The sequence below is a fragment of the Pholcus phalangioides genome, unplaced genomic scaffold (genome assembly GCF_987345545.1).
Source record: "Pholcus phalangioides strain wild (caught in Gottingen) unplaced genomic scaffold, Ppha-v1.0 ptg000029l_1, whole genome shotgun sequence".
In the NCBI taxonomy this organism is placed as follows: Eukaryota; Metazoa; Arthropoda; class Arachnida; order Araneae; family Pholcidae; genus Pholcus; species Pholcus phalangioides.
In genome coordinates this window covers 9,358,429-9,372,563 of record NW_028301619.1, presented here as the reverse complement: position 1 = coordinate 9,372,563, position 14,135 = coordinate 9,358,429, and the positions used below count along the sequence as shown (strand labels likewise).

Below are 14,135 nucleotides of genomic sequence, written 5' to 3'. Positions count from 1 at the left end.
GTTCTATTTTTAGTTTCATGTTTTCCTTATTCTAGAAATTATTCACCCTGACATAACCTCTTTCATGGGGTAGGGGGGGGGGATATACATTATACAATAAAACAAAACCAGTAAATTTTTAATTTATGAGAAACACTCCAATACATATAATTTTTTTAAAATTAGTTTGATGTAATTAGATTTATAGATATTCAGCTGAATATGTAAGTAATATATTCAGCCAAACCAAATATTAGGCAAAAGGGCAAAATATGGAATTGCAACCGAATATTCATCTCTCTACTAATAATTCTAGATATGACAGACTGAAACAATATGCTGTACAATTTTGTCATTATGATTCATTCCTATTATCTTCATATAACAAATAGAAATGTACATGTTCCTATGCAACAGACATTAAAGATATAAACTGTTTGATCACAGGTGAAATATTTCAAATTTGAGAACAAAAAAGAATTATATAAAATGAAAACAAGAAAATTCTAATTACTTTTATTAATGATAAAGCAACAGCAGTAGGCTTGACCTTCCCAACCAGTGGTGCACATGCTCCACGTACAAATTTGTGAGGGAGAACCCAGATAAGAACATCAGCATCTTCAGCAGCTTTGAATGCATCTGGAACAGCAACCTTAAAAAAAACATGAATAAACATTTATTGAATATAGTGCAACCGAACATATTAATTTTGTCAAAATACCAGAACCAGTTTATGATTTTTAATGCAGTTAACTACTCACAAAAGTTAGAATTTGATACTAACAAAAAAAAAAAAAAAAACAGTAAGACTAATTCAGATTCTAATCTCAATTTATTAAATGGCTTTTATGTTTAAAACTTAAGTATTTCAGAAATCAGTGACTACACTGACATATATTTACAAGATACCATGAAAGCATTATGTACCAAACTTTCGGAAGAGAAATGAAACAGCTCAAGAGATGAACGTGACACTAAGAAAATTTGTTTGCCATTCAAAAAAACAGTTCTTGAAGAGCTAGAGATTGTTTGAGATTACCTTGTAACTGTATGAAGAACTATGGTTGAAGAATTTAAAGCACTAACTGTGTTAGAGAAGAAAGTTAGTTGTTCCAATAGTTGCTTTGTTAAATCTAAATTAGAAAATTACTGGAACAAATCTCAAGTGTACCTGTTTTTTAAGCATAAAACTCAAAGTTCTGAATAGATATTTTATTATTTATAATTTGTATGATTTTTACCATTATACATATTATAATATAAATGTACTTATTATAAATGTACTATAAAAGTGACTTGCTAAAGTCATCACTCCGCTTAAGCCACCACAATGCCTCGGTACTTTGTGAGTGAAGACTTATCAAAGTTTTACTGTACCACTACTACACTGTACATGTATCTCGTAAAAATTTCTTTGGGGGAATTTCCAATGAATTGGTGCATGTCGGAATGTGATATGTTAGGAATTATTCTAAAATATTTATGATATCAAAGTTATGCATGTTTCATGTTCAAGAAGTGCTGCCATCTTCCACATTTGAAATGAAAGAGGCAAATGCCTGAAATTTTTTGTTCATGTAAGTATTGTGTAGAAGGTCTGCGTGTTCTTTATATATATGGAGAACTTTTCTCAAATGGAAGAATGGTTCGTATTCATACCTCAAAGTTTGAAAACTACAGAAAAAACACTACACCAAACAACCACTGTGGCTCTAGTGGAGTTCAAACTTGGATCTTTGTGATGTAAGTGTATCATGATGTCAACATGGCTGCATAGCAGCTACAGACATATTAACTGACAAACAGTTCCTAGCATGCACTGATTCATTAGAATTTTCTCAGATGAATGTTTATGAGGTGCATGTAGAGCTTAGCAGTAGTATTTTGAAAACAACTGGTTCGGAAAACAACCGACCAAAGGAACAATGTTTCAAAAATCATTGGCATCAACTGCTTTACATAAAAGTGAAAAAAAAGTGTAGCAATTTTAATTGTTAACAAATTAATATAAATCAATGCAATTAATTGAAAATGGGGATGATAACTGCTGGTATAAGTAAGCAAAACCTTCTCCTCTCATATAAAAAACACTCAGTTATTTGGTAATTATCTCAGTTATTATTAGTTATTTTGGTAATCACTATTATTTCAAGTTATCGAAAAAATTAACTATAAAACTTCAATTTATAGAAAACATACTAAGGACAAACATATTTTACTGTACCACTACTACACTGTACATGTATCTCGTAAAAATTTCTTTGGGGGAATTTCCAATGAATTGGTGCATGTCGGAATGTGATATGTTAGGAATTATTCTAAAATATTTATGATATCAAAGTTATGCATGTTTCATGTTCAAGAAGTGCTGCCATCTTCCACATTTGAAATGAAAGAGGCAAATGCCTGAAATTTTTTGTTCATGTAAGTATTGTGTAGAAGGTCTGCGTGTTCTTTATATATATGGAGAACTTATCTCAAATGGAAGAATGGTTCGTATTCATACCTCAAAGTTTGAAAACTACAGAAAAAACACTACACCAAACAACCACTGTGGCTCTAGTGGAGTTCAAACTTGGATCTTTGTGATGTAAGTGTATCATGATGTCAACATGGCTGCATAGCAGCTACAGACATATTAACTGACAAACAGTTCCTAGCATGCACTGATTCATTAGAATTTTCTCAGATGAATGTTTATGAGGTGCATGTAGAGCTTAGCAGTAGTATTTTGAAAACAACTGGTTCGGAAAACAACCGACCAAAGGAACAATGTTTCAAAAATCATTGGCATCAACTGCTTTACATAAAAGTGAAAAAAAAGTGTAGCAATTTTAATTGTTAACAAATTAATATAAATCAATGCAATTAATTGAAAATGGGGATGATAACTGCTGGTATAAGTAAGCAAAACCTTCTCCTCTCATATAAAAAACACTCAGTTATTTGGTAATTATCTCAGTTATTATTAGTTATTTTGGTAATCACTATTATTTCAAGTTATCGAAAAAATTAACTATAAAACTTCAATTTATAGAAAACATACTAAGGACAAACATATTAAAACATACTACACAGGAAACTTATATTGCTTCAAGATAATGAACATTTTAGTTATAGTGTAAACTCTGTACTTTGCTAGGTGACAGAAAATTTCTTGCATGATGTACAATGTTTTCCATGGTGCAGTGATTAAAACTGATTATCACCAGATCCGCATTTTCTAATCTTTATAAGCTGCTCCAATAGCTCATTGATAATGAGCTTAATAGGCTATTTCAAATGCTTATTGAAGATTTCTGATACCAAAAAGAAAAAAAAAGGTAATTTTCACTCGCATACATAGAGTTACATCTCTTGCAACTATTTGCACAGTTTAAGGGTAAAAGGCTGTTTTCTTTAAACTAGCAAAAGGCCACTCTGCTAAATCAGGGAAATAAGGTGAAATATTGGTAATCTGTTTATATTTGATGTCAGTTCATATATACCTGTATCCATTAATTAGATCAGCCGGCCCCATCTTTGATGCTGGGGAAGGAGGCAATGCACCTCCATAGCACACACCCCCCCCGTATCTCTACCAATGCATGATTGTCCAAGGTGTGCATGCTAAATGTTCAAAGTGCTGCCATCTCTATCCTATTTTCTGAATTGGAATTAAATGTGGCAGGTGTAGAAATAATAGTTTGTAAACATTTTTGTGTCTGTGGGTCTGCCTACTCTTGGGAGACTTTAATGCACGCTTACTTTTAACACAGATTTTGCAAATTTTTGAACTATTGATTGACTGTGGTATTATGTAATTATTTAATAAAATTAAATCATAATGTTGAAAAAACAAACAAATATGGTTTTCAACTGAGAATGAGACAAGCACACTTTTTTCAATCTGTCAGATAACGTTCCTGACAGCAGCACAGCCAATCAGCAAACTGCGTACCACTATTTTTTAGATAAAGGATTAAAAAATTTCGATAAACAGTTATGAATGTGACAGGACATATACAAAAGTGAAACAAAGAATTACTATACTCTACATACCACATTATGAGGTATTTGAAATCCAGGCAAGTATTTAACATTTACATGGTCTTCATTGATAATTTCACTCAGCTTTCGTCCATCAATCATTTCTTCATATACATACATCCTAACAGTGTTATCAAACTCATCAAACAGGCAAACATTTTGACCCACGATTCTTGCAATTGCGGTACCCCTGCAACGCACATGCAAAATAGAAATATCACAAAATGGCCAATGTTAATGACAAAAAATTTCAGTTTTCAAGAAAGCTTCTGAAGTAAGAGAATATAGCCTATATTTTATTTTTTGTAACACAAGGACCATAATATTGAAAATGTTTAATAAAATATCTAAAATGAAATTTCTCATAATTAAAAATGCAAAAAAAATTAAAAATTACTCTAATCAGATTTTTTTGTTTTGAGATTATATATGGGCCATTCTTTGACTGCATTCTTTTTGACCTTTAAAACACAAAATTTGATTGGTTCAAGTTTTAAAACAAGAGTTGCTACCTATGTTTTCCAACTGTCATAAAAAAAAAAAGCTGAGTAAAATTTTCATTTGTCTGCTAACTATTGATAAAAAATATTTAAAATGACAAAAAAAGAGGAAATATGAAAATATACTGATCCTAAAAAACGCATGTTATTGAAAATAATATATTTTTGTTTTAAAAGACAAAGTTAATGTCATAAAATTTGAAAAATGGGATAGGAGAAGGACAAAGAAATAAAAACGTGTTCCAGCAAATCTAAAAAATCTATTGATGAAAAAATTATAGAGTTGGGACATGTCAGAGAGAGAAATATAAATAGAAAGTGATAAAAAAAAGTTCTATGCCAAATATATTTAACGTACAAAAAAACCTGCTCAGGCTAGAGATGTGAAGTTTTAGAGAATAATCTTTAGGAGAATATTCTCTGGAAGGACTACTAATATAAATAACTGGAGAATATTCTCCAGTTATATATAATAAATATATATAGTGTGACACTAATGTGGAAAATTGGAACACAATCAAGGAATGCAAGATTTCCCTTTTCTGCAATGTCACTGTCTGAAAATTACTTTAAAGATTTCTTCAACATCCTTGAATTATTACAAGATGAGTGGGACATCACTAATTTCAACTCCAGATTTAAGCCTTCACTTTTGTTTCATTTGACATAATTTGTCAAAGATGTAGTTGGTTTCACTACATCAACAATTCTTTACGGTTGGCTTATACACTCCGTATTCACGCTAGAACCAAAAAGTTTTGTATCTATCTCTCTCTCTGGGGTTGTTTACAAAACTCCTCTGATTTCACATGCTTGGCATGGTTGTGAATGGCTGACCCGTACACGTTGTTCAAACTGAATAGTTTAAGACAATTTGTGATAGTTTTCTAACCAAGCCCAAGATTTAAAAAAAACAATAAGTGAACCATTATGTGCATGGGAAGATAATTGAGAAAAAATAAAATATTATAAGCAGGGGTCTTCAACTTTCATACACGGCGAGAAAAATATTGATACTTCCCACGAGGCCCATGGGCCACCAACTTATGTTATTTTGTGCCATAGAAGGGGTCAATGTGGCCCCGAGTTAAACAGGGAGAAAAAAATTGAAGACATTCATTTATTCTGAAATTATTACCATTATTTTTCAATTTTGATTAGTTATGAAATATTTTTTTCACTAATCCTGAAAAGTTTTTGATTAATTACTAATTAAATTAATTCTGAGATTAATTTCACTCTGAAATCACTTAAAATATTGTAATTATTTATTTGGTAATTCTGAAATTATTTTCCTTCTCACTGCATTATACATATCTTGAAAAATCATTTCTTTCAGTAATTAGGCAATTATTGATTGTGAAATAATTTCTATCAGAAATTACAAAAATATTTTTCATTGATTTATAAGGAGTTTTTTTTCCCTTATTTGGAAATTCTAAAATTATTTCTTTCAATAATTCTTAATATTCATCAATTCTGGAATTATTTCTTAAATAAATTATAGAAATATTTTTCATTTATTTTAGAATTATTTCTTTCATAAATTCCAAAATTACATGTATAATGTACATGTAATGTAATTACACGTTATGAAAGAAGGAAGACATGCTGCAGTATTTCTTCTTTCATAAATTCTGGAATTATTTTTTCATTGAGAGAGATCCCCCAAATCAGAATATGCTGAAATATGCGACGTATGTCAATCACAGAACAATCAGTGCTACTGCAGAACAATCTGGAAGAACTTTAAGGAAAATCTAGGAAACACTGTTATGGGAATTTTAGTAACCACACTTCCACCTCATCCATATTCCTCTGTGGAACCTCCAACGAATTGGTACATGTGGGAATGTGAGTGTACGTGTAGTGAAACCTGACGTGAAGTTTGTTTCTGTGTAATACTTGTTATGTGTAGTGCTGCCATCTGCCACCAATTTTCTAACTATGAGTGAAGTGTATGATTGAATAATTTATCGTAGGCCTGTTGTTCTCTGTGGCGAAACTTTTTAATGGGGAGATCAGCTCGCATTTGTGCCTCGAAGTTGGGAACCACAGGAAACCAACTTCAGCCGACCAACCACTGTGGTGAAGGTGGGGTTCAAACCCGAGTCTATCACTATGACCACTCAACTACCACAGCGGCTGGGAATTTTACTGCAGAACATTTCCAGTCAGTCGATGGTTCATTGCAGAATAATCCAAAACATTTTGCTTTGGGGATCTGACCCATTGGCCCCAGTCCCCGCAGGGCCGGAATGCAAGGGGGGATGGGGGGCAACTGCCCTGGGAAGCAAAATTTAAGGGGCGGTAATTTTAGCTGGGAGAACAAAGAACACAGTTATAAAATTATCAAATTTTAAAGTTGTGGAGGTGGCAAAAATTGCAGTTATTTGGTCCTGGCCCCTCAACATTTGCCACCATCTCCACAGTAATATATAGAAATATTAGGTTTGAGCCCTGCCAATTATTTTGCTCCCCCCCCCCCCCAATATTTTCAATAACTTTGCACCTATGACAACAGAAATGATTTTTTCACATTCAAAGATATGTGCAGGCTGAGGTGTACACGGTGTTATTCACCAAAGAAATGGTGCAAAGAATTTGTAAGCTAATTTTTTCAATTCATGCTAAATTGTAGAAATAAATAAAACAAACGTCTACAATTCTTTATTACAAAGGCTCCTCATTTGGCCCTGTTACAACTAACCAAAAAAGCTTTTTGATAAGGAAGGTTCTAACGTATTTAAAGCAAATTAGAAAATAATTTCATTGGGACATATTCAGACACTAAATAAATTATTGAAATATGCCATGTTGTACATTTAATTATATATTCTAACTATCTCCAGTCTAATTCAGTAGAATAGGGATATATTTTTAATTCATGAATAATCTAGAAATGATTAGTTTTTTCCAAAAAACCATCAGTTGCTTCATGACCACAAAAACAAGAGAATTTATGAAATATCAAGTATTTTTTTTTTATAAAATAAACAAATAAACATAACTTAATTGACGTGAATTTTTTCAAAAGGAGATTAAGAATAGACTTAGAATCTACAGAGATAGATGTCCTGATAGGCATTTGAATAAAAAAAATAAATTATAGTACTTTAAAAAATTTATGTTCTCTTTAAGTGATTCAAGTTGACACTATGAGAATTAGGCTATCAGATCCTTCAATTTATCTATTTTATGGCACTAGAAACAGTATTTGAACTTGGTATTATTTTTAGATCTTGGGCATTTTTTTGTGAACAAGGATATTTTATTTAATAAATAAAAAAAAGAATTTCCGACTTTCATACTAACCAATTGCCAGAACCCATGATGGTAACTTTTTTCATGTTTGATGATGATTTGAAGGATAAAATTAGACTGACTAGGAATTGAAGAAAATACGAAGTGGTTGCTCGACGATCTAAGAAAACTAGTGATAGCAAAGATTCTTTACGTTAACACACAACTGCTATCAACCCAGATAAGAAGATCCCGCCATAGATCCTTGACTCGTGACGTCGCCAGCAGGTGGCAGCACAATTCCCACTTGAGAGTTTCCTCGGTCGTTGTCAAGGAGATCTGTTTCGTCGATGATGATGATGAATTCTTAACCTTGAGACTTGAACTTACGTCATTTCTTGTGACTAATTCTTCACGGTCATCTTTCGCGGACCCACAGTTTAGAACCGATTTCGAACCGTGGCTAAGCTAGAAACAAAAATGCACTCTATCACCAGCGAACTAAGCTAGTTGAAAATAACTCAAAATCATGCCCCCTTACATCCTGGAGCTGGGACCCTGGGCTGGGATGTTTTGCAGCCCCCCCGCCAGACCAGACTTTCACGGGCTTCTTCATAGTGAATTTATTGCGTGAAAGAACAAAAAATGAATAGAATTGTCCCGGGCCCCAGAGCTGGAGCCCTGTCATCCCCACCCTTGTCGGGGCCATGCTCTTAATGTAGCTTTGCCAGAGACAGACATCCATTTTGGTCGGGATCACGACTAGGGAAGGGCAGGGAGGTCTAATGTCCTAGACAGAGCCGTCTTAACTCACGGTCCCGAAGGCCACAAGTGCAGGAACGACCTCATGAAAATGAGATCTTGTGAAATTTTCGACAGTGAAGTATGTAAATTGGTTAGCAGAGGGGTATTTCTAGCCAGATGGGGGGGGGAAGAACAGAAAAATCGCTTTGCTTGGGGACCTGTAATGCCGTTAAGACGGCCTTGGCCGCTGGACCAGTTTACACCAGTTTAATTCGTTCAAAATTACTCATGGAGGAAGAATACAAAAGAAGACATGGAGGAAAATACAAAGAATACATGGAGGAAAGAAAAAATAGGTTATTCTTTCCTCCATGAAAATTACTAGAGTTGCGATGAGCCTGCTTGCTTACGGCCGATTCATCGCAAGGCCGTCGAAGTTATAGATAACGTGATCTTATCCGTCCGACTTAAGGAATATTTCCCTATGATTTTCCCCACCATGTTAAGGCACGTATACATTAGCAAGCGGATCGTGTAATGTAAGCATTCGCAATTGCTGTTCAGTAATTCTTATGGTGTTGTGAACTAATCCTTTCTGAGCTGTTCAAACTGGACCACCGGGAATTGGTTTTTTCAACGAACATAATGTAAAGAAAAGAAACACAAAGGAAGTTTGTGTACACAAGAACGCTCCATGGGGTGGGGGGGGGGTCTTACGTTACATGTTCTAGTCAATAATGTATACCTGCCCCTAGATGGAATGTGCTACGTGACGAAACAATCGAGTTGGCCATGTCCGAGGTCGGACGGATAAAGTCACGTGATCTATAAGTTCGTTCTCGAAGTTATACCTTGTGTTCTTCTAACCTCCTTAAGTTTCGATGGCCCTGAATTGAGTTGGCAGTGGTGACCAAGTAAAATTTTTACCCAGTTGAGGTCCTGATTTTAGTACCCTTACCGTATTTTCGAATGAACAAAAATATAATTCGCCCCTCCCCGTCTGGCGTTCGGAGCACCCTACTCATTATGCTCTTCCCTAATTACAGCAGGACCATCTTAACAGCATCATGGGCCTCGGGCAGGATTCAATGACTGCACCGGGGCTCCCCACAAGTCTGATACGATTGATGTTGATTACTATGCAAGGTCATCAGCAGCCCCTTTTGCACTCCAAGGTCATCAGCATCCCCTTTTGCACTCCAAGGTCATCAGCATCCCCTTTTGCACTCCAAGGTCATCAGCATCCCCTTTTGCACTCCGAGGCCCTTGTCCATTCTCAGTTGAGTCGGAGCGTTGAGGCGGCCCGGAGTTGTGGACACAGATCCTTCCTTGCCCTAGCTAGGATACAAAAAGAATAACATGGATAAGATTGCAGTTGGAATATCGATACACTAACGGTTCAGGCTGTATCCCCGGCATCGAAATCTGGAGCTCAAGCTATTTTGCCCTCCCCGCCCAATAATTAATGAAATGCACTATAGTATTTATCTGTACGCGGTGAATGTGACATGTTCTGCCAAACGAAAAGGGGTGATAGACAATCCCAAGTGGAACATCATGAAAAACCCTACCATGGGCGAAGATACGGGCCCCCCCCCCAGCGTCAAAGGTGATGTCGACTGATCTAATGTATGTATGCATATATGAATTCACATCATCATCGTGCCCCCCCCCCCAGACTTCCAAGTCTATCTCCGCCTATGAACCCTACCTACCATATTTTATCTCAAACCCTTTTCAAGTCATGATGGATAATCGATTATGGTAAAAAGAAAATGCGTCAAATCTAAAAACCAAAATTTGTGAAGTTACTGAGAAATCTACACGGAAACTAAGCACATATTTGGAAAAAGCAGAAAACGTCCTATAAAGTGACACCAGGGCGTAGCCAGAAATTTCGTTCGGGGGGGGGGACCACTTTCATTTCGGGGGGGGGCCAAAGTGACAGAACAATGGATTTGGCCATCTTTTTCCCTTTTTTGGGTCATTTTCTCACATTTCGGGGGAGGGGGGAACCAGACCCCCAAGTCCCCCCCCCCCCGCTACGCCCTTGAGTGACACCGATTTCACTGAAATATCTGGATTCAATAGTGAGATGCAAGAGCTAAAAGATTGGCGAAGTTCAAAATCGAATTGTCGCTAAACGCTAAAACTTTTAATCACGAATTCCGCAAATACCTTTATAGCTAAAATCAGTCAAATATTTACGAAAAACTTGCCCATTACACCAGCTTCCGAAACAGACTACAATAAACCACATCGGTGATTTATTAAAAAAAATATTTAGTCTTTTGTCTGCAATATATCACTGAAATCAGCGTTCTTCGAAGCAATTTCACTATGCTTTGGCGAAAATTCGATTTTTCAATTCACCAATCTGTCAGCGCTTGAAGCTCGCCACTTAATACAGGTATCCTAGATAGAGGTAATTGTCATCAAAATCTGTATCCGCTAATTCCGAATTTTTGTCGAATATCTAATCTAACAAACGCTGATTGCGATGCTGTATTGTGAACAAAAGGCTAAATTTTTTCTGAACCATTGCACCGATATTGTTTATTGTAAGTTTTTTCGAAAGCTGGTACAATGGACAAGGTATTGGTAAATCTTACCGATTGTAGCTATAATGGTGTTTGCGGAATCGGTGATTAAAATTTTTGGTGACAATTCGATTTTGAACTTCGCCAATCTTTCAGCGCCTATATAGCTCACCATTGAATCCGGATATTTTAATGAAATTTGTGTCACCTCCTTATAGGATACTTTCTGTTCTTTCCAAATATGTGCTCAGTTTGCATGTAGGTCTCTCAGAAACTCCACAAATTCAGGTTTTTTTAGACTTGACACATTTTTTCCCATATTCGATTACCCACCATAAAATGGTTCGATAGAGCAAGGTTGGTAGGGTGTTTCATGTTCCACTTCGGCTCACTGATCACCCCGTTTCGTTTGCCCGAGCATATCACGTTTACCCTCTATATATAAAATAACATGTCCTGACTGATTCATCATCGCCGAACCGAAACCGGTGAAGCTATGAATATGAAATGTGGTGAGTAAATTAATTTCAAGACTCACGAAGAAGGTTTTTCCTTCAAAATTCGACCCATAAGTGGGTTCAAAGGTTATTTAAGCCACATTTACATGGGAAATAGGAAAAGCGGGTTCAAAACTTGCTTCAAGGATTTTCACCAAAACCCGTTTACATAAACCGGCACTTTAACACCCCCGTTTACGATGCCGTCAAAGGTCACGTGGATCGGCCGGTTCAATTCATAGTACAAAGGATTGTAGGAAAGAAGGTTACACTCCCCAAGTATCCCCCACAAAGGGGAGGAGCAATTCTTGCTCTCCATTTCTTCCCCTACGAGGAAAAAAAGTCGTCAAGCGGGTGCTAGAACTTCTATTGCGTGTGCAGAAAATTCACCGACAACAATTCACCGCCGGAAAATTCACCGACCAACAATTCATCGCTAGGAAAATTCACCGACCAACAATTCATCGCTAGGAAAATTCACCGACCAACAATTCACCAGCTAGGAAAATTCACCGACCAACAATTCACCGCTAGGAAAATTCACCGACCAACAATTCACCGCCATGCAATTCACCACTAGGAAAATTCACCGACTAGCAATTCACCGACAACAGTTCAATGCGAGTCAGTTAGCGAGGGAGTGAGTGATTGAGTTACTGAGTGAGTGAGTGACTGAGTGACCGAGTGAGTAAGTGATTGAGTGACCGAGTGAGTAAGTGATTGAGTGACCGAGTGATTGATCCAGTGACCGAGTGAGTAAGTGATTGAGTGACCGAGTGATTGATCCAGTGACCGAGTCAGTGATTGAGTGACCGAGTGAGTGAGTGACCCAGTGAGTGACTGAGTGACCGAGTAAGTAAGTGAGTGAGTGACCCAGTGAGTGACTGAGTGACCGAGTAAGTAAGTGAGTGAGTGACCCAGTGAGTGACTGAGTGACCGAGTAAGTAAGTGAGTGAGTGACCCAGTGAGTGACTGAGTGACCGAGTAAGTGATTGAGTGACCCAGTAAGTGATTGAGTGACTGTGTAAGTAAGTGATTGAGTGACCGAGTGAGTACGTGATTGAGTGACCGAGTGAGTACGTGATTGAGCGGGTGAGTGAGTGACCCAGTAGTGACTGAGTGACCGAGTAAGTGAGTGACCCAGTGAGTTACTGAGTGACCGAGTAAGTAAGTGATTGAGTGACCGAGTGAGTAAGTAATTGATCGGGTGAGTGACCGAGTGAGTAAATGATTGAGCGAGCGAGTAAATTGGTTAGTGAGGGAGTGAGTGAATGGTCAGTAAGTGAGTGAGGGAGTGAGTGAATTGGTTAGTTAGTTAGTTTTTAACCTAGTAGTGTCACAAATGATTAAAAAATCCGATTGTTCCGAAAACGTATTTATGATGAAGTGTAGATTTGAAGACACTTGGATCGGGCGTCCTCTTCGTCGTCAGCCGCGCTTTGACATCGACATTTGGAACTGCTTTCAAGGAACGCGTAACGATTTCCCTAATACCAACAATTCTATAGAAGGATGGCATCGAGCGTTCCAACAGCAATTATCTGCTCACCACCCAGATATATGGAAGTTCATCGGTGCCAGAAAAAGTTTGAAGGAAGTTCGGATGGAGCAAATTGTAAGTGGACAAAACCATCACATTAGGAGAAAGAAATACCGGGACTCTGCGCAGAGATTAAAGAATTTAGTTGATAAGTATCATCAAGGATGTGACATTAAAGACTATTTGAGAGGTATAGCTCATAATGTATCATTTTAATTATGATATCAATATTTGTGAGAAATGAATATTTTTCTCCCGTTTTTTCTTACATTTGCGTGTTATCTGTTTTTCTAGATTAGTAGATTGGAACCCTTTAATTATAAATATGTAAGGAAGAAAATCATGTCGAAAATTGTTAAATAAATACTGTATGTTTTGAATGAAAATTATGTCAGATGTTACTAATTAAATATTGTAGGTTTTGATTGAAAATTACCAATTAAATATGTATGTAATGAAAACTTTGTGAAAATTATCCTTCTAAAATACTCCTCTAACATTGCACAAAAGGAATGCCATTTTTTATATCGTTTTTTGAAGCTGTGGTTCCGTGAGTTTCAGTTTTCGAAAATGTTATTTGTCACCCAAGAGGTTTTATGTCCAAGAATTGGATGTTTAAAACGAGATAATTTCATACGATTTTTGAACTCACGCATATAACTTTAAACAATATGAGGCTATGGCTTTCTTTTACCAGTTTTGCTGATTGAGAAAATTAAACTTATCTTTATATTCACTTTATTCCATTAATTTGTTTTCCAGCATCAGTAGTAGGACATAATTATTTGGCCTCTACAAAACGAACTGCTTCGTAGCGAACTAATACGAGGTGGGGATCATACATAATCACCGGTAAATGTTAGAAAATAACTAAAAGAGCTCTAGAACAATATTCTAAAAGTGAAAGCAATACAGCCAGACTCGGTTATAACGCCGAAATCCCGCGAAATCTTCGATGTCGTTATAATCGAGTTTAACTGTATTTAAAATACTGGTTTTAATAGGTGTGGCATCATCAACAACCAATTTCAATCCACTGCTGGATGTAGGTGTCCTCCTT

The 14,135-nt window shown here is 36.2% G+C and overlaps 1 protein-coding gene across 1 annotated transcript in view; it reads right to left on the bottom strand.

Annotated features, from left to right (window-relative positions):
- LOC149067661 (glycerol-3-phosphate dehydrogenase [NAD(+)], cytoplasmic-like) overlaps positions 1–8,047 on the bottom strand; it is a 51,588-nt gene extending 43,541 nt beyond the window's left edge. The window contains exons 1-3 of the mRNA XM_089252546.1: positions 7,827–8,047; positions 4,024–4,201; positions 494–634 (exon numbers count right to left, since the gene is read on the bottom strand). Coding sequence (XP_089108672.1) covers positions 494–634; positions 4,024–4,201; positions 7,827–7,861 — 354 coding nt within the window. The 5' untranslated portion in view covers positions 7,862–8,047. The remainder of the gene's footprint in view (positions 1–493; positions 635–4,023; positions 4,202–7,826) is intronic.
- Between the last annotated feature and the right edge of the window lie 6,088 nt (positions 8,048–14,135).